Source organism: Balaenoptera physalus (genome assembly GCF_965194825.1).
Source record: "Balaenoptera physalus genome assembly, chromosome: 12".
NCBI lineage: Eukaryota > Metazoa > Chordata > Mammalia > Artiodactyla > Balaenopteridae > Balaenoptera > Balaenoptera physalus.
The window spans coordinates 28,300,319-28,321,666 of record NC_138897.1 but is presented as its reverse complement, the minus strand read 5'-3'; the positions used below and the strand labels follow the sequence as shown (position 1 = coordinate 28,321,666).

Sequence of the window (21,348 nt, the reverse complement as noted above, 5' to 3'; positions counted from 1 at the left end):
GTGCACAAAATATACCTTAGGTTTGATGAAAGATGGTGTTTTGAAGGTAGAGGTGACAGAACTGACCATCAGACTGGGTGTAGGGTGTAAAAAGAAAAGCCAGGGATGATGCCAGTGCTCTGGCCCGAGCAACTGGAAGAATAAAGTTGCCACTTACTGAGACTGAGAAGACTGTGAGAGGAGCAGTTTGAGAGGTGGGGAAAGAGGGCCCATTTGGGGATTATTAAACTATAATGATCATGAGTCAGCCAAGTGGAGGTGCTGAGTGGGCAGCTGAATATACAAGCTTACAAGAAAGGTAGAGGCTGGAAATAGATCTTGGAATTTTAACTGTATTTAGATGATATTTAAAGACATTAGAATAGATGGAATCCCAAGAAGCAAGTTTGGATAAAGAGGTCCAGGGATGAAGCCCTGAGGCATTCCAACATTAAGAAGTCTGGGAGGTGAGAATGAAACAACCAAGGAGGCAGAAAATGAACAGCCAGTGAAACTGAGGAGAAACCAGGAGAACATGGTATCCTGGAAGTCAAGCAAAGAAAATGCTTTAAGGAAAAGTGACCAACCATGACAAAGGCTGCTGTGCGAACTGTGTGAGAGGTAAAGCAAGATGACGACTGAGAGGTGGCCATTAGATTAGTTAGAAGCACAAAGTTCATTAGCAACCTTCATTCTTCAGAGCTATTTGGGTAGTGTTGGGGGCGAAAGCCTGACTGTGAAGAGTTCAAGAATTTCAGGGCATCCTCTATCATTTACCTGGCTTTATGAAGCTGAAGGATATGTATCTAAAATAATTAAAGTCAATTATGTTTTGGAAACAAAAGTATGGGAGTGGGAGAAGTTTTACAGTTTTTTGGAAGTTTTCTTTCAAGGTAAGGGAGGTTGGAAGAAATAGCAGTGTATTTATATACACTGTAAAGACAGAAAAATTGATGATACAGAAAAGAGGATACAAAATTAATTCAATGAAAAGCAGTGCATTTCTCAGAATTTACTCATATTTGATAGTAAAAACATAAACCTACCTTTCATGCAAATAAATGATAATGCTTTCCCAATTCAAATACAGTGGCCACTGATGAAATCTTTATAATTTTCTTTAAATGGTATTTTATAGAAATTACAATTACAGTAAATAAGAGAGAAAACAGAGAAATAATAATGCAAAAGAGCTACTGCCAATTTTCCACAGCTACACGACAATTCCCAGGCAAAAGCTAGGAGGTAGAAGAGAGTAAAGGAAGGGGAAAGACCCTGTATTTTCTTTGACCCCTTCTCTCTGGCCAAGTTCAACCCAGCAGCTGCTCTGAGGATCTTGACTCCAAGAACAACTGTCTAGCAAACCAGTTTGAGATTTGAGATAATTAACCAAATATTCTGACTGGAAGTATTTATTTTAAATGCCCAAGAGGTAGATGGTGAAGAAAAAAAATTCTTACTTTTATGAGAAATAAGACCTGAACTATACCACTACAATGCCCATCATCCCAATTATACAGTGTCTGTGACTGACCAGGGTGAAAGTTAACAGAAACAGACGAACCAAGAGCAGTATTACCTGATCATATAACCAATTCGCTTGACAAACTGCCTATAGCGTGCTCTATTGAAGGTTTCTAACCCCACAGCCAGAAGTTCCACTAAGGAGTTAGCAAAGGCAAAAATTTTCATCATCTCTTGAGGTATTGTTGTTTCAGGTAAATAATCACCTAGAAGTTAATCAAAGAAAAGGAAAAAAATTATAATTACTATGGAAAAACACTGAAAGATATGGATGTCAGTATATTAATGAGGAAAGAAAGCCAAGATAGAGAATCCCCATTGCTCTGGCTCCTATGTCAATATAAAATGGGAAACTTGAGACAAAGTGCAAAATTAAAACCATTTATTAAAGCTGGGCTATGTGCAAGCTGGTCAACCTTATGCATGTAAGCACCAGGGAGGAAACTACAATCACAAGAGAAAGGAAGGAAGCCTCGCCACGGTGACGCAATCATCTCTGTATAGTACAGCCAGGCATGGGGAACCCGAATCAGGAGCCCGCACAAGACAAGACTTGATGCTAAGTTCCTGTGTTTGAGCTTGCCCCTACCACATTTTACATATGACAAAAGGAATTAGTCTACCTTTTGCTTTAAACCCAAGAAGATGTTGAAAGAGTTCATGAAATGGGAACTGTGATAGAAGAATAACCAAGTCATCTTCATTAAGGAGAATCCAACTAGTCTCAGGGTCTTCATCCTAAGGGAAAAGATGCAGAATCATATCAGCTGATTTGACCAGATGACACCATGGTCTAGAGTTACAGGAGCTGAATTACCACAGGTCTCAGTGGTACGCGTGTGGTATTCTCATGAGTCCTCGTGGACTTCTCCTCCAGGACAGAGATTTATACTGTCAGTTCTATTAGATGACCTGTAAATCCCTTAAAATTGCAAGCACAATTTTATGTGTATCTGAGTCATATCCATTCTTCAGTGGCTGAAACCGCTCTCAATTAAATTTCCATCCCAAAGAAGATGAAAAATAATTCCTCTAGAATAGGGATCTTACTATAAATCTCAGTGATTTGACAACATCAATTAAAGAACCATTCACTAAGAGTCCAAGTTATTTTATCTACAAGCCTCTTCTTGCCCCAAAATTAAGGCCTACTGCCGCACTTAACTGACTTACCAAGAAGCAATTAGCATTTGCTATGGATAACCAAAGTTCTGTTGTCAATTAGTGTTGCTGAAAACAGGATAAAAATAACAGTGGTCATACACAGGGATCACATAGGGGAAATAGCTGGAGTTTTTTGTTTGATACAGAGCACTAAAGTCTCCTTAGAAACCAAATTGATTTGTGTCCTAAGATACGCTACATTCAAAAGGGAATACTGTAAAAAGATGCAGAGATTCTGAAGAATTATCACCTCAGTTTCAACAAGGGAGTAATGCAATTCATTCATAATTTCCTGAAGCCGCTCATTTTTACCCTCTTACATGTCCTAAATGGCTAGCAAACAAGAGCCTCAGAAATTCTACCTAGAGCAGTCCTCAGCTCCAGCTGTACATCAGAATCAACCATGGAGGCTTTTAAACATTTGGATGTCTGGGTGCGGGCCAGGGCAAGGTTTTTAAGTTGCCCAGGTGGTTCTAATATACAGCCGGTGTCAAGAAACCACTGACATGAACGATTCACAGTGCCTTCCGCCCATGGCCTTTTCTGAGTCAACGGCAGAAACTCCCAGCATTCCCTCCCCAGGCTCTTGAATCCACTCAACATCCAGTGAGTGCTAACCAGGAGCCAGGCACAATTCCAGAGTCCTTAACGATTACCTGTCTTTAGGATTAAACGCAGGAAACCTACCAGAAAAAAAGACTTCTCTCTTAGGAGAAACCAGTCTTGGAAGAAAAAAAAAAACCTGCTCCATCACAATCTTTAAAAGACCCATTTGGGACTTCCCTGGCAGCCCAGGGGTTAAGACTCGGCACTTCCAACGCAGTGATGCAGAGGACATAGGTTCAATCTTTGGTCGGGGAACTAAGATCCCACATGCCGTGTGGCGAGGCCAAAAAAAAAAAAAAAATACCAATTTGCACCAGCTCCTGAGAAGCTGTCTCCAGATGACTGTTCAATCTCTAGCAAAGAAGTCTGCATGGCCACATCATTTACCATCATCTCACCACCTCCTACAAGTCCCAGGACGAGCACAATGAGTGTGAAGGGGCTCCTGCTTCTGAATGAACACCTGGGTAAATACACAGACATGATCCCACAGCTGCCACGCTGTCATTCTAAGGAGTGTCCACTGCAAACTTTCAACTCCTTTTGAAGAGAAGGGGTTTCAGTAAATTTAGTCCCTGGCCAACCTTGGACAAACACATCAAATCAGGATTTCGACCATAAAAACACACTAGATAGGGCCGATAACTAGCTGGAAAAAAAAAAATGCCTTAGCAATACACTAACCACGTATATAGTAGAAAGAAAAGTCGATAAATGTTATCTTGAGAAACTGGGGGTTTTTTCGTTTGTTTTGTGGGGTTTTTTTGTTTATTTGTTTGTTTTGGCCAATGTTGTGCAGCATGTGGGATCTTAGCTCCCTGACCAGGGATCGAACCCGGGCCCCCTGCAGTGGAAACGCAGAGTCCCAACCACTGGACCGCCAGGGGATTCCCAAGAAACTGGGTTTTGATCATTAAATTCTCACCAAAAACAGAAAATTATCTTCCATCTTTCAAATGAGAAGATCTAGATAAGAAGTTTGTAAGCGTTAAAGCAGAACCGTGGTAAGATACAGCTCTTTGTTATACAGACTCAGAGTAACTGTAGGTGAGACCTCAAGCCCAGAAAATTGTTGCTGCATAAAATAAAATCCTAATATAAAGTGTACATAATATGTAAACACTTCCAGGTTCCAGACTCTCCCAGCTACACAGGGAGACGGTCTAGAGAAGGGTGGCAGCAGAGACACTGGCTCAGAGCACAGGCTCTGCATTTAATGACATGTGATTTGGGACAAATTCCCTCAACCCCACCCGCACCTGTTTCCTCATCTCTAAAAGGGGGATGAAAACAGTACTTGCCTCGTGGGGCTGTTGGGAGAATTAAATGGGCTAATACGTGAGAAGTGCTTAGAACGATACTTGGCACGTAAAAAGAAGAGCTCAGAAATGATTAATCAAAATGCTGTCGACATGACGAGTTACCTCTTCTCCTCCCTCATCTACTAGTGTCCACGTCCCCGATGCAGGCCCCGAGGAGGATGGATTCCGCTCACTGGGCTTCATGTGGCACAGGAACTCGGCTCGATTTCTAAAGGACAAGGGAAATCACTCCAATCACGTAAACATAAACACAGAAAGCCCACTGCGTGCATTCTGGATCATCTACTCGCCCTGAAGAAGAGTCAGACATCAACCCAACCTTCAAATGGTTTGAATTAGTAAATAAGAAATAATAACTGGCTAAAACTCAAGGAGACCAAAGCTTCGCTAATCGTGGTGTAGAGACCACAGCCATTCTGGGTCAATAATGATGAGGAACCGCAGAGAAGCAGTTACGCCAGCACAGCGCCCGCCCACAGCGGGGCCTCAGTACACCCAGGACCACACAGTACCTGAACTCTAACCGGCTCACAAAGTGTTCAGGAAACATGCTTTACTGAAAAAAGGATAATCTGCAGGTAATGGAGAAGCTGGTTTAGGGGGAAAAGTACACCTAAACACCACGGGTAGGAGCAGCCCCTATATCCAGGCGGTGAGAGGGAGGAATCTGGGGGAATTCCTGCCAGCCAGGCTTTCACAAGGTGCTGGCTGGACCTGACGAGTCAGTGTAACCAGAGAAGTTTCTTCTCTGAGACCACCACCCAGTTCTCAGCTCTCTGCTCCTTCCTCTCTGGCCTAACCCTGAAAATTCATCCATTCCCTCCTCTCACCAGGAGCTCTCCTCCAAGACTTCCAGTTTCCAACCTGAGGGGCTCCAGTCCTGCCGCTCCACATGTCCACTGATAGTTGTCACTCGTACGTGTCCACTTGCAAACCCCAATGACCTCAAATTTTCCTCCTTACCCAACGGCTCTCCTTTCTGTCTTTTCGGTCTGTTGGGGCTGCCAACACCCTCTCAGTCACTCAGACTCAGAGTCTACAGAGTTAGGTCTGAGCCACCCTTGCCCACATTTTCTTATTTAATCAGCGACTTAATCCTTTCCTGGGAAGATGACCTTCCCATTCCCCACTTTCTCCTTCCCACTACCAGCACCAACTGAGGCTGGGGGCAGATAGGCTTTCCTGGATCAAGAGCCAGTGGTAGTAACACAGTTCAAGGTCACCTGTACACACCTCTGCCTTCTTCCCCCACTTAAGGATGTGCCCTCTTGATGCTGGATTCGGTTCCAGAGCCAGGAGAGCCAGATGTCTGCAACCGCAGGCAAGTCAATGCAAGAAAGGAAGCAAAAGCGCATCTTCTTCTGCCTCCAGTCCATCCTAATCTTCCTTAAATACAACTTTTACCCCTTTTCAAAAACCCTCAATTGCTACAAAGGCCAGACCATCTCAAGTATCTGTCTTAATTTCAAGGTCTTCTATAACCAGACTCACCCTAGTTGTTCATCTTTATTATCACCCCTCCCACACCCCTTCACTCCAGCCAAGCTGCTCTCCAAACTGCCCCCTGCACAGCTATCCTTCCCTGTACTGTGGGCCACTGCTCACTGTTCTCCCACCTACAGTGCCCTCCCTACTCCTCTCCTGTTGAAATCAGTTCCATTCTTCAAACCCAGCTCATCCACCTGGAACCCTCTGACTACTCCACTCTACTCTCTTTACTCTCTTCATTTCTACTGCATCAATCATAGCTTCACACAATTTAGCACTTGAATCTCTTTGACTGTGCTTTTTTTTTCCTCTGCCACTAAATCTCTCCTTCTAAGGAAGAGATCATCCTTTTTTTCTCCCCACAGCACCACAATGACATATATGACAGGAGTGGCAAATCCACTAAAAAGGAGGACCCAATAAAGTTAATCAGTTTTAAAAAAAAAAGCAGTTAAAAGGGTCACTTTGGGACAAAGGGTATTAAACCCAAAGAAAACCTGCAATGTGAAATTTTGGAATGCTGACTCTTCCCTTAGCAACTGTTTGGATCTGGGCAGTTTAGGAAGCCAATTGTTTGACAGAACATTTTCATTTCTACTTCACGAAGCTCTTCCACACTTACTTGACAGGAGACATTAGCAGGGCAAGGGACTGCATAAAATGAAAGACCCCTGATGGGTTATTCAACACTTTGATCTGAAATCAGAAAAGGAAAAGGCATACTGTAGAAAACCAACAACCCAAGTATCCATAACCTTAGTTCACCAGAATTTTGACAAAGGGAGCTGTTAAGGAAACAAAGATGGAACTGGCACCTCATCCACAAGAGTGAGAACACCTGTGGGTTACCTGGCAGTACTGACTGGGCTGTACTCAGAGAACAGAGGTAGCTGAGCCATTTACATTAATTACCTGAAACAATATGGGCGGGAGGAGTATACTGCTATCTTAATCCAAAGATAAATAAAAACAAAAAATCTTCCTTCTACCTAAAAAGATTCAAATTTCTTGCCACCAGAAATACTAAAGAAAAGGTAACATGGAGAATGACCTGGCATACATCTGGCTCATACCCACCTATGTGAGGGGTTGCTATGAGTAACAACACAATCCAAAGGCAAGCAGCAGAGACGCCTAAATTGATCGCACAGACCTGAGATCTCTGCTAATATTAAAGAACTTTGAGATGCTTGTGGCTTCTTTTTTATCTGTACCAACTGTAGTCTGAGATGGATTAATTTAGGACGTTGCGTTAAATATTACAGAAAAAAGTCCTAGCAAGCCTTACTGCACAGAAATTTTACAGAATTAAATACTACTAAACCTACCAAGCCAGACTACAACTGAACTTTTGCAATTCCATCTTAATTTCATCAACTTTGGGTGGTCCAAGAAGTTGCAGCATAATAACTCCTACGATACAGACTGGATATATCCCAATAATTTTATTTTAAATATCAATATTTTTAAAGTAGGCTTATTTTTTAAAGCAACTTCTTCAGGAAAAATGTTTAACAAAATCGCCTCCCATTCTCTTCAACATTAGAAGGCCATTCATCATACCTGGATGAAAGGAACAGCCCAATTACTAACACCAGCCGGGCATCGAAGAATATGGTTTAGAAGGAAGAGGTGATCTCCAGGACAGCCAACTCTTTGTAACACTGACACCTGAACAATAAAGGATGTATAGTTTTACTATTTACAAAGACGAATGTTTTTAAGGGTCTAATGAAATCACTTATCCGATATTTAAATACATGTGATCTTTCAAAAGAGTAACCAGACATAAGATATACCACTGACTGGTTGAGTTTCTACCACAGAGGTACACAGAGGCCTACGAACCTATGAGCACTCTGATAAAAATATCATAAGTAGTTTCTCTGCAAACCCAATTTTTATTATCTGGCAAATTACAAATCACTAATGTTCCTGGCCACACGTGAATAGATATAAGTCAAGTAGTTTAATCTATTCCCAGTTTGTAATAGTTTCTCAAATCCAAGTATGCTTAGAACCTCAGCCCATATCTAAGAATGCTAGCATGAACCTAAAAAAAGCACCCAAGGCAGCTCCATTGAGAAACATAACCAGTAAACAACCTCTCCCCCTGTAACACACCTGATATCTTTCCTGAAGTTCCCAAATCCTGATTCCTTTTATTTCCCTTAAAAACATTTTTTTAAAGTATAACTAAGTACAGCATTAAACATAAGATGATAAAAAAGTGATAGGAACAACTTTTAGCTCACATACCTATATTCTGAATATACATCTAGTCTTAAATTTAGCATGCTTCCCACATTTCCATTTCCTCCTAAGTCGAAGGCCAAAGATCATTTAACATAAACTTTATCAGACAGAAAAGCACTGTGTGCTTAATAATGCACTAGATAAGAATAACTTATTTCCACATGTCATGAGCAAAGAAAACGTCACTAACATATTAAACAAACTAGCTGAAGAAGCTATTAAAGAAAAACCTATAAGGAAACAGGAGATAATTCTTAAATTATCAGGGAAATAAAGGACAGTATACTATGTCTATTTCCTTACCAATTTCTGCAGCCAGAGAAGAATATCGTCATGGAACTGAGTATCTTCATTAACTCTCCTGGTGAACATGAATAAGACACTAATGCACTCCTTTAGCTGACACAGATCAGAGGGAATGCTTTCTACCTGTTTAGAAGCTATAAATTAAAAAGAGGATTAAATGAGTCCCATATAAATAGTATTTGTGGGAGAATTTTTAGTGTCTCTACTTAAAATAAATAAATAAGTAAACTATTTAAAATATTTAATTCAGATGAAAATCCAAGGAGAAAAGTTACATCAAAATATCTGAGTTTCTACTAAATACGTAAACCGAAAAAAGTATTTAACCTCGTGAAGTATTTCAAAGCAAGAAAAAATTAACTTCATCAAAATTTTTTATTTAAAAATCAGCAAATCTCTGGCCTAGCCCCAGCTCTCTGATTAGTTATGAAAACGATAAGGGGGAAGGATTTTTTTATTTTAAATGATCCTAGTATCTCTCCAAGAAATAAAAATTGCATAAGTAATACTTATCATACAGTAAAGGCTAATTTCTTTTTTTTTTTTTAATAGATTTATTTATTTATTTAATTTTGGCCGCGTTGGGTCTTCGTTGCTGTGCACGGGCTTTCTCTAGTTGCGGCAAGCGGGGGCTACTCTTCATTGTGGTGCGCAGGCTTCTCACTGCGGTGGCTTCTCTTGTTGTGGAGCACAGGCCCTAGGCGCATGGGCTTCAGTAGTTGTGGCGTGCGGGCCTCAGTAGTTGTGGCTCACGGGCTCTAGAGTGCAGGCTCAGTAGTTGTAGCGCACGGGCTTAGTTGCTCCGCGGCATGTGGGGTCTTCCCAGACCAGGGCTCGAACCTGTGTCCCCTGCATTGGCAGGCAGATTCTTAACCACTGAGCCACCAAGAAAGCCCAAGGCTAATTTCTTAAAACCCAAAATAAGATGAAATTCAGAACATTATAAATGCTCTGATGAAAATTAAACACCCCAACAAAATGGACAAGCAAAAATAAAGTGCAACAGACAGAGAATGAAAAAGTATTGTGATTATTAGTTTTAGAATCAAAAACTATATTTGGACTTGAATTGGTAACGAGCACATAAATTAGGACAGTAAGAGGCATTAATGATAAAAAGTAAACTTTCGGCTTCCTAGAGAAGCAGAGAATGACAGCCCACGGGGTAGGGAGACCTGGCAGTGCTCCCAAGAAATGTTATTAAGGCAGATCTCAGTCCTATATTGGGGGAGGTAAGGTAAAACAGCAAGCACAAATTATCCCTTATAATATCAGCACACAGTAGATTCAACCAGATTGTATGCCTCAATTCTTTTTATATTTTAGACCACAAGAAAGAGTGAGACTTTCATTACTTACACACCTTGGCCTTCCTGATGAATTGCTAAAGATCTCAGAACAGCCGAACTATTGAGTAATGTGTAGATGTAAGACTCCACTTGCAACCGTGAGAGCACAGAAGTGTAAGAATGCAGCGCCAAGGTCTGGTGGAGGTGCTCAGATTTGGCATCAAACAGTTTTTTTAGCTCTCCCAGTGCATTTTCATTCATCTCCACTCTCTGGTAGCGATGATGGCCTGAAACTTTCACGTGATCAGCACAGATACCCTAGCAGTGGGCAAAAGGGTAAGATATGAAGCCAGTTACTCTTTGCTCTTGAAGCCTGTATACAATACACAGGCTTCGGTACCATCTTCAAAGAGCTTACAAATCACAGTGAGGGAACAATACTACCACGTAGAAAACAATAAAGCTACTATACAACCAGGTGCCAATCACAAAGGCATCACAAGTTCAGAGACGAGAAGAGAAACCCTAAAACGCAGTAGGTGGGGAAAGGTGCAAGAAAACAATAGAGCTTGTCTCTAAGACCCTCATGATTGATGACCTGACCTTCTGCTTTATAAACACCAAGGTCAATGTGATATCCCTCAACTTCAAGAGACCTCAAAACATCTCTGTACTTAACCTCACCATTCTTTGTGATTCTGCTCAAAACAAACCCCTCCTTTCCAATACTACCCCTCCAACTGTTTTCTTGATTCTATTCTCTCCTTTTCAGTATTTTCAAGTTTCCCTCTCCACAGGATCCTTCCTGTCTACAAAGAGATACACAGGTCTCCAAGGAATGACGATTAGGGTTGGGGGAAATCACCGTTGCTCCCTGACATCTCTTCCATCTTCCCTTCGCTGCTGAACTTGTCAAGAGTGGCCTTCTCTTCCTCGCCACCCCTCCCAGGCCACTATGCAGTGGCTTTCCTGATGGCACCCTGGCCTCCCTAGGGTCACACCTTATTGCCTTCCCTATCGTCTCACTTCCTCTTGACCTCGTTCCACGGATCCTCCCCCCCTTGACACTCTCCACCCATTACATGTTCCTGGCATTATGCCTAAGGCCACAAGCTAAACAGCCCACCGGCTGAATCTGACCTGGAGACGTGACTTGCTTTGGCCTCTACTGTGCATGAGTGAGTGAGTGAGAGTGCGTGTGTGTGGATTTAGTTGCCAACATTTACAAACCAGGATCCCTCACGTAAAAATCCAGGTTTCTAGCTTCTCTTAGAAAAATATAAGATGCGGCAATGCTGAACCAATATAACCTCACAGCAACAATCAACTGTAACACAAGAGCAGCTCCCCCTGCTGGACCAGGCATGAGCTTACCCAGTGATCACCGTCCCACTCGACCTGTTTCACTTCTCCGGGTTACCTGCCTGGCCCCTGTGGGCACATGACACTATGACCCCTGCTCTCAATTACTATGGGCTAAGACAGGGTCAGTGGGTAAAAGGAGCAGACTCCAGACCTCAATGGCATCACAGGAATAGCAGCTCCACTGCAAATTCCCCAGGCTCCTGCAAGCTTTACAGAACACTAGTCAATATACCTGTACAGACAACTGTTCCTCCTTGAAGTGCCACAGTCGACTTCTGGCATTTTGGCAATCAGACATCAGAGCAAGGAGCTCAGCTTCAGCCAGCAGCAGCTGCTTCCTACAGCGAGAGTAGTTCAAAAGCAACTCATAAAATTCATGCCTGTCCTGATGAGCCATGCTGTCAAATTCTTCTAAATATGACTCAACATTTTCCAGCCATGAACCAGGCTCAAAGACTTTTAGCTGTTCTTCAGTAAATGGTACTACTTCTGGTTGAGATGGGAGCTCCGGGTAGAGTCGCTCATTACGAAGCAAGGGTTTCACTGCCACCAAAGCCGGTACATACCCAGCAGTTTCAGCTGGCAACTGGGGATACAGTTTTTTCCCTCTAGGTGGCTGAAAAATGTCTTTGGCTTCACAAGAACTCTGCAAGCCAACATTTTGTAGCACCTCTGAAGAAAGACCCAAGGCTTCTTTGTCTTCTCTCCTATTCTGAGTATCTCTGACCTTCAAATTTTCCACTTCCTGCTGAATACAAGAAACATTAGATTGCAGTGTGCTTTCCAAAGGTCCACATTGTACCAGTTTATCTTCCTCCATTTCTGCAATGTTCTCGGGGGGTTCTACTTTGGTTCCGACATTGCCTCCAGGATCGACCTTCGGCTTGACTGCATCATCTCCAGCACAGGCTCTGATCTCCTCTCCCTCCTTTAGACTCTCTGTTTTACATGTCAGGGACTCTTCATTGCTTAGAGTTAAGGAGGTGAGTGGTACATCAAACATTTCACTCTCGTTTTGTCGACTAGCATCATTCTGGAGCTGGGAATCAGTTAACTCCTTTAGATGGTCTCCTTTGAATTCACAAGCTGGGGTAGGGACTTCCAGCTCTCTGGAGGTTTTTGGAAGGGAGCCTTCATCAGACTCTTCCCTCTGAAGGGTTTCATATTTCTTCTTTTCCTAAAAACAAGATTTATAATGTGAAATAATTTATAACAATAACTGATGCTTTCAACATGAGGAATTTTTAAATTGTATAAAAAAATCTAAGTTCACTTCATAAGCAGTGTGTTTCATATTTCATATTATTCAGTTTTGAGAACGCTGAATTTGGGAGATTCACTAGTCTAATCCCTACAGAGGAAGACATGAGAATGAGCAACAAATTATGATTCAAGAATGGAGACGGAAAGTCTTAATTAGGCTGCTCTCCATTCTGCTAGAGGTTAAGTAAGAGAGAACAGTCTCCAAGTATCTTAGGCTTCAACAGGTTTGCATCCTGACAAACATATTTATTCAAATTTCAGGCAGAAAAAGTCAGGACAACTTGAGCAATGAAATAAATAACTATAGTACTGGATTATAACCTCAGAATAAAATAAATATCCATGAGTCCATACTCACGTAACTAAATATATAAACATATATATATATATATATGTATTTTTTTTCTTAATGGACAAGAAGTGGCACTCTTCCTTACAGAAGTCCAATTAATAAATGTAGATGGAATGAGAAAAACAGAAAATCACGATTAGAACACCATGGTTATAACTGCCACAGGCAAGAGGCAAGATCTACTAAGTAATGAAAGTGAGTGAAAATTGAAGCAGAAGCAGAATATTTGTATAGTCTCAAAGTATCCCCTAAATATTTAGTAATTACAAAGGGAAAAATCGTAAGTTTCAGTGGAGAATCCTGGCAGTCAACACCTTAACCAAGTGATCAGGGTCACTATAACCAGTAATACATCCCCATACGATGTTCTGAGAAGGATTATCCCCTCTTCAGTACCCTTTCTAATAATGTATAACCTCAATCTAAGCATGAGAAAACACCAGACAAAAACCCAAATTAAGGAAAAGTCTACAAAATAACTGAAGTGTTGTGATCATCAAAGAAAAGACAAGACTGAGGAACTATCAAAAGACTGGAGAAAACTATTAGAGACATGACAACTGAATGCAATGTAGGATCCTGGATTGGACACTGGAACAGACAAAGGACATTAGCAAGAAAACTGGTGAAATTCAAAAGAGTTCTATATTTTAGTTAATAGCATTGTGCCAATGTTAATTTGTTGGTTGTGATAAATGTTCTACAACACAGAATTTACAGTTACATAACACAAGAAGATGCTGGATGAAAGGCATATAGAACTCTCTGTATTATATTTGTAACTTATTAAATCCAAAATTAATTCCAAAAAAACCAAAAACCAAAAAAAAGTTAACCATTTAAAAAACAAGATAAAATAAATTATGATTTTTTTGTTTGTTTTGTTTTTTTATGGCTGTGTTGGGTCTTCGTTTCTGTGCGAGGGCTTTCTCTAGTTGTGGCAAGCGGGGGCCACTCTTCATCGCAGTGCGCGGGCCTCTCACTATCGCAGCCTCTGTTATTGCGGAGCACAGGCTCCAGACGTGCAGGCTCAGTAATTGTGGCTCACGGGCCCAGTTGCTCCGCGGCATGTGGGATCTTCCCAGACCAGGGCTCGAACCCGAGTCCCCTGCATTGGCAGGCAGATTCTCAACCACTGCACCACCAGGGAAGCCCTAAATTATGGTTTTTTTAATGAAGTATCTCTGGCATTAACACACAAACTAGATACATAGGAAAGAAGCCTGGATAAAAAAGAAAAAAAAATATGGAAATATTTATTATTTATTTATTTAAATAAAATTGTTACATCCAAAGAAACTAAAAAATGACTGACTCACTCAAATACTTCCCTCACTATAAAATTTTTTTTTTTTAACGTGGGGTGTCTTTTGGCTGTGTTGGGTCTTCGTTGCTTCACGCGGGCTTTCTCTAGTTGCGGCGAGCGGGGGCTACTCTTCACTGTGGTGCAAGGGCTTCTCATTGTGGTGGCTTCTCTTGTTGAGAAGCATGGGCTCTACATGCACGGGCTTCAGTAGTTGTAGCACGTGGGCTCAGTAGTTGTGTCTCGCGGGCTCTAGAGCACAGGCTCAGTAGTTGTGGCGCACGGGCTTAGTTGCTCCGCGGCCTGTGGGATCTTCCCGGACCAGGGCTCGAACCCGTGTCCCCTGCATTGGCAGGCGGATTCTTAACCACTGCGCCACCAGGGAAGTCCCCACTGTGAAATTTTAAGGAAGGCAAAATGATGGTTACAAAGTTATCAGTGATTTTGGATTATGTTGTCCAGCAAATGTCCAGCAAAAAAAAGCTGACAAGTAAATAGCCAAAAAAGTAAAACATTTATATGCACCTAATATTAGGAAGAAAAGACGAATGTTTCTGAAATGGAATTTGAGCTCAACTTGCTGGTAATGAACTACCAAATGTTTACAAATGGTAGTGATGCAAGAAGCAACGTGTCCCTCCAAAATTACTTTAATCTGCACTGTGAACCGTGGATATCAGATTCAGAGAACAGCCACACAATGCATACAAACCACTTTGCCAAACTGCCTAAAATCATGAATACCAGGAAAGCATTACATGAGTATTTATAAGAAAATGAAAAAGTGGGTCCAATTACACTGCAATGATGTTTAGCACACTAGCTATAATAAATAGGTTTGTCAGATTGAGAGGTCAGAAAAAGAAAATTAGGAGAGGGAGGCCAATGGTTACTACAGTGGGAGAAATACTGGTGTACTGGTCAGGGCAGAGGCCAAATTTTAGTGAGCTGAACAATCATGAAATGAAATTAAGAAAACAATTTCATTTATAATGAACAGAGAACAAAATACTTTGGGATAAGCTTAACAAAAGAAATGTAAAATTTATACTCTGAATATTACAAAACAAAATTTGAAAGAAATTAAAGACTAATAAGTGAAAACACATTCCATTTTCATGGATCAGATCACAATATTGTTAATATGGCAATACTCCTCAAATTGATATACAAATTCAACACCATCTCTATCAAAATCCCAGCTGCCTTTTTTGCAGAAAATGACAAGCTGATCCTTAACTTCATAAGGAAATGCAAGGAACCCAGAATAGATGAAACAATCTTGAAAAAGAAGAACAAAGTTGGAGATCTCATGCTTCGCAATTTCAAAATCTACTACAAAATTACAATAATAAAGACAGTGTGGTTCTAGCACATGGACAGACAAACAGATCAATGAAACAGAGCTGAGAATCCAGAAATAAACTTTTTTTTTTATTAACATTTTTTATTTCTTGTCTTTTTTTTTTCAAGTTGTTGGGAGCTTTTTATTTCTTTCTTTTAACGTCTTTATTGGAGTATAATTGCTTTACAATGGTGTGTTAGTTTCTGCTGTAAAACAAAGTGAATCAGCTATATGTATACATATATCCCCATATCTCCTCCCTCTTGCGTCTCGCTCCCACCATCCCTATCCCACCCCTCTAGGTGGACACAAAGCAACAAGCAGATTTCCCTGTGCTATGCAGCTGCTTCCAACAGCTATCTGTTTTACATTTGGTAGTGTATATATGTCCATGCCACTCTCTCACTTCATCCCAGCTTACCTTTCCCCCGCCCCATATCCACAAGTCCATTCTCTACAACACCGTCTTTATTCCTGTCCTGCCCCTAGGTTTTTTGTTTGTTTTTTTTTAACATCTTTATTGGAGAATAATTGCTTTACAATGGTGTGTTAGTTTCTGCTTTATCGTGTACCACAATGTTCACTGCAGCTCTGTGTACAATAGCCAGGACATGGAAGCAACCTAAGTGTCCATCAATAGATGAATGGATAAAGAAGATGTGGCACATATATACAATGGAATATTACTCAGCCATAAAAAGAAATGAAACTGAGTTATTTGTAGTGAGGTGGATGGCCCTAGAATCTGTACATACAGAGTGAAGTAAGTCAGAAAGAGAAAAACAAATACCATATGCTAACACATATATATGGAATCTAAAAAAACAAAAAAAAAAGGTCATGAAGAACCTAGGGGCAAGATGGGAATAAAGACGCAGACCTACTAGAGAATGGACTTGAGGATACGGGAAGGGGGAAGGGTAAGCTGGCACAAAGTGAGAGAGTGGCATGGACATATATACACTATCAAATGTGAAATAGCTAGTGGGAAGCAGCCGCATAGCACAGGGAGATCAGCTCGGTGCTTTGTGACCACCTAGAGGGGTGGGATAGGGAGGGTGGGAGGGAGGGAGACACAAGAGGGAAGACGTATGGGGATATATGTATATGTATAACTGATTCACTTTGTTATAAAGCAGAAATAAACTCTTATATTTAAGGTCAATTGATTTTCAACAAGGATGCCACAACAATTCAATGGAGAAAGAACAGCCTTCAGCAAATGGTGCTAAACAACTGGATATCCAAAGAATAAAATTGTACCCCTGTCTTATATCATATACAAAAATTAACAAAAAGGATCATAGACCTAACATAAGATCTAAAACTTCTAAACTTTTCAAAAAAAACATAGAGTAAATCTTAGTGACCTTGGTTTAGGCAAAGCCTTGTTAGACATGACACCAAAAGCATAGCAACAAAAGAAAAAAGTAGATAAATTGGACTTCATAAATATTTTAAGATTTTGTGCTGAAAATCAAAATATGAAGAAAGTGGAAAGACAACCCCACAGAATGGAAGAAAATGTCTTCAAATCAATTATCATATTAAGGGCCTTATATACAGAATAAAAAGAAAACAACTCTTGTAACTCAAGAATAAAAAGACGAACAATCCAATTTAAAAATGGGCAAAGGATCTGAACAGACATTTCTCCAAAGATAATACAAATGGCACATAAAAAGATGCTTAACATTATTAGTCATCAGAGAAATGCAAATCAAAATCACAATGAGGTAACATATCACACCCACTACGATGACTAAAGTCAGATGATTATAAGTGCTGACAAGGATGTAGAAAAATTAGTACCCTCCAACACTGCTGGTGGGAAGCGAACATGATGCTTCTCTATGCAAAAGAGTTTGGCATTCCAAACCATGGTGATGGTGACACAATCTTGGATCATACCAAAAACCACTGTATTATACACTTTAAATAAGTATAGTGTGTGAATTATACCTCATTAAAGCTGTTAGATGAAAAAATGGAAGATTTTAAAAACTCAGAGAGTTGAGAAATAAATGAAAAGTAAGGAAGTAGAGACGGGAATGTGAAATAGAGGGAGAAAATTTTAGTTGCCTTTTCTTAAACTGTAAGAGACCTCTGGGGGTGTTAAATGTTAACTGGAAGAGAAGATAGGGAGCTGGAAGTAGGCCAAGATGGGCCACAAGATCAAGGGCACAGCAAATAAACACACCTCCTCCAACCCACAGGCCACCTCAGGCTTCCTCTCCAGCCTGTCCCTCAGGTAGTTTTTAACTTCCCTTTGCCAAGGGAAGTTGTTGCCCAACTCTGACCCCACCAAACCACTTCCTCTTTCCCTACTCCATGACTGCCCTTGCAATTTCAAATTCTTCCCCTCAACTAAATAAAATGAAGTCTCCAGCTGCTACTATCAAACTTGCAGGCCCACATCCAGCAGATCTACCTTCCTGGGAATAATCACAACCATAACAGCAACAGATAATGTGGTTAGATAATCAATTAAAGAATTTTTTAAACCTTCCTAATGCTCCCAGGGAAGAACACATAAGACTTTGGGCTTTATTTCCCTTGGGGGTGGAACTCAGTGCTTCTCTGTTTAATTCTCCACCTGTGTTGTTACGAAGTTAGGTCCAAAGAGGAATTAACCTGGGGTTGCCCCAGGAAAGGAGGTGAGGGAAAGGAGAGAAAAGCTGGTAATTCGATTCAAAGAATGGACTGGCCAGATCAGAGAAGGAAGGCGGAAGGAAAGGATGAACAACTGCGAGACACACAACTGTTTGAGAGGGTAGCAAAGGCCTGACCCTGCCCCTCACAGATCCCTGGATAGGACAGGATGTCTGGGGAGCATATGCAGAGGGAAAAGGGATTCACTGTGTTCATCACCAACGCCATGGCCTCTAAGCAGTGGTGAGCTCCCTGTGGCTCAATTCACTTCTCCAAAGCACAGAATAGCAGAGCAGGTCCTGAAAGGTCTCCTAGCCTCCAGCCTCTGCCCTACCACCAATTCATCCCAAACACCACTATAAGACTGGTCTCCCTAAAACACTACCCTGAACACCACAAAAACAATCACAGCTCTCCACTTAATGAAAGTCTGACTCTTAACTTCGGCACTCAGTGCCTTTGATGACTCAGTTATGATCCTGTCCCAAGACAAAATCTTCAATGACCACATCAACCCTTCCGCAGCACATGCTTTACTCTGAACTCTGCAGTGTGTACTTGCCATCTGACCCTGGTCACGTGCTACCACATATGGTTATTTATCTTTATGTTGTGTCCCCTAAATGACCACAAATATCTTGAGACCAGAGAATATATCTTATGCCTTTTTGGATCTGATCTGCCTCTGATTTTCAACACTTTGTTCAATAAACATTTCTTAAAACAATAATGATGACTTATAATTCACAAGAATTTACTGAGTACCAACTGTATGCTGAGCTCCTAGGTACTAGCATCCTAAAATGAAGAAATTATTGAATTATCCAACAAATGTGCTCTAGCACATTCAGAAGTTTATTGTTATATGCCTCGCAGAAAGCAAAGGGACTATCCAATGAATTCAGAGGAAACTGAACTTTTATGCCAAAATCTGAATCAAATTATACACTTAAGATACAAAATTTCATTTAAAAACAAAAAAGAAAGCCAACTTCCAATTACTTTGCCTACTTGAGTTAACCAGAGATAAAGATTAGAACCTACTGTATATATAACAATCATTATAGATCACAGAATAAAATTCAAACAGAACTCCATGAGTATCAAGTTGTGTGTGCAAAAATTAGTGCTTACATAATTTTATTTTAACCCAAAGACACGTTTCTTACAACTGAAAATGGCCTAGAGATTAATATTTCTTGATTTTTGATCTCTACATAAGTTACATACAGGTAGAGAACCAATTTTAAAATAATTCCACAGGAGAAAAAATAATCAAGAAGTTATACAGAAACAGAAGAGTTGTTAATAAACATAGAAAGACATACTTAACCATACATTACAGTGAATATTCCCTAGAGTGTTGGTGTATGTGTGGGGAAAAAACATAAAGAGCACATAACAAACTGCTACCAACAGTTATCTCCAAGAGATGGAATTCAGGGCATTTCATTTCTGTGTTGTATACTTCTCTCTCTGTGTGTATATACTCATACATACACACTTTTTTTAAGCAATGAGCACTTTTGTAATCAGAAAAAAAGTTTTGTTTTTTTTTTTTAAGTTCTAGAAAATAAATGGTCACTTTCCATTCATCACTTGCAGTTCTTCCTCTTTAAACTGTACTAAGTAAAAAAATTACAACTCCTTTCCATCCTTAAAAATATTAATGAGCTACTTCTTCATAAATGATAATGGTTCAATTTTACACACTACATAGAATACTTTAGTGGGATTACTTTATTTTTTTTTTCATTATTCTGAAAATATTTATTAGGTAACTATTACTGTATGTTAGGCATAGTTCTAGTACATGGGGTACATGAAGTGAACCAAACAGGCAAAGCTCCTTGGCCATGGGATTACTTTAAATGCAGGGTCTGTTTATCATGAATGTCTGTATCCACAGCACTTAGCACAATGCCTGGCACAGAACAGATAAAAAGGGCTTGGACACATGAGTCCACCTATCAGCTCAAGAGCTCTCAGGGCAATTTTACCCACTCTCCTTGGGATGCACAAGAATGCTTTACAAGTAAAAAGGAGAAGGATGGGGATTATACATTTTGCTGAGAATACAACATCTCCTCCTAGCTGCCACTTCTTTTGTGTTGCTGTTAACAATCTTACTTCACGTATCAGCAGCACTTTCCATGCTTGATCTCTTCCTCTTCCTTTTATACACTTTTTTCTCTCAGCTTCTAGGATCCCAAACATATACCACCTCACCGGTCACTCCTCACACTCCTTTGTTGATTCCTCCGCCTCTCCCCGCAAAATTGGAGTGCCCTTGGGTTCTGTTCTTGCCACCTTTTTATACTACACTCGCTCCTAAGGTAACCTAGTTCAGTCTCTGGTTTTAAATAACTATCTATATGCTGATGACCCCAAATCTTTTATCTCTCCCAAACTCTAGATCCACATATCCAATCCATTTGGATGTCTGAGAGACATTTGCTTCAGAATTAGCATGTCCTAAACTGAACTCCTGATCTGTCCCCAAAAGCTATCCTACTGGGCTTCCCTGGTGGCGCAGTGGTTGAGAATCTGCCTGCCAATGCAGGGGACACGGGTTCAAGCCCTGGTCTGGGAAGATCCCACATGCCGCGGAGCAACTAGGCCCTTGAGCCACAATTGTTGAGCCTGCGCGTCTGGAGCCTGTGCTCCACAACAAGAGAGGCCACGACAGTGAGAGACCCGCGCACCGCGATGAAGCCCCCACTTGCCGCAACTAGAGAAAGCCCTCGCACAGAAACGAATACCCAACACAGCAATCAATCAATCAATCAATAAGTAAGTAAATTAATTAATTAATTAATTAATTTAATTTTAAAAAAAAAGGGGCTTCCCTGGTGGCACAGTGGTTGAGAATCTGCCTGCCAATGCAGGGGACACGGGTTCAGGCCCTGGTCTGGGAAGATCCCATATGCCTCGGAGCAACTAGGCCCGTGAGCCACAATTACTGAGCCTGCGCGTCTGGAGCCTGTGCTCCGCAACAAGAGAGGCAGCGATAATGAGGGGCCCGCGCACCGCGATGAGAAGAGGCCCCCACTTGCCGCAATTAGAGAGAGACCTCGCACAGAAACGAAGACCCAACACAGCCATGAATGAATGAATAAATAAATAAATAAATA

At 40.9% G+C, this 21,348-nt stretch overlaps 1 protein-coding gene across 4 annotated transcripts in view; it reads right to left on the bottom strand.

Annotated features, from left to right (window-relative positions):
* Positions 1-21,348, bottom strand: part of EPG5 (ectopic P-granules 5 autophagy tethering factor) — a 128,802-nt gene that overhangs the window by 102,531 nt on the left and 4,923 nt on the right. For all 4 annotated transcript variants that reach the window (XM_082416690.1, XM_082416689.1, XM_082416692.1 and 1 more), the window contains exons 2-9: positions 11,532-12,476; positions 10,009-10,252; positions 8,643-8,779; positions 7,647-7,754; positions 6,706-6,779; positions 4,698-4,803; positions 2,127-2,241; positions 1,559-1,709 (exon numbers count right to left, since the gene is read on the bottom strand). In XM_082416690.1, the coding sequence (XP_082272816.1) occupies positions 1,559-1,709; positions 2,127-2,241; positions 4,698-4,803; positions 6,706-6,779; positions 7,647-7,754; positions 8,643-8,779; positions 10,009-10,252; positions 11,532-12,476 (1,880 nt within the window). The remainder of the gene's footprint in view (positions 1-1,558; positions 1,710-2,126; positions 2,242-4,697; positions 4,804-6,705; positions 6,780-7,646; positions 7,755-8,642; positions 8,780-10,008; positions 10,253-11,531; positions 12,477-21,348) is intronic.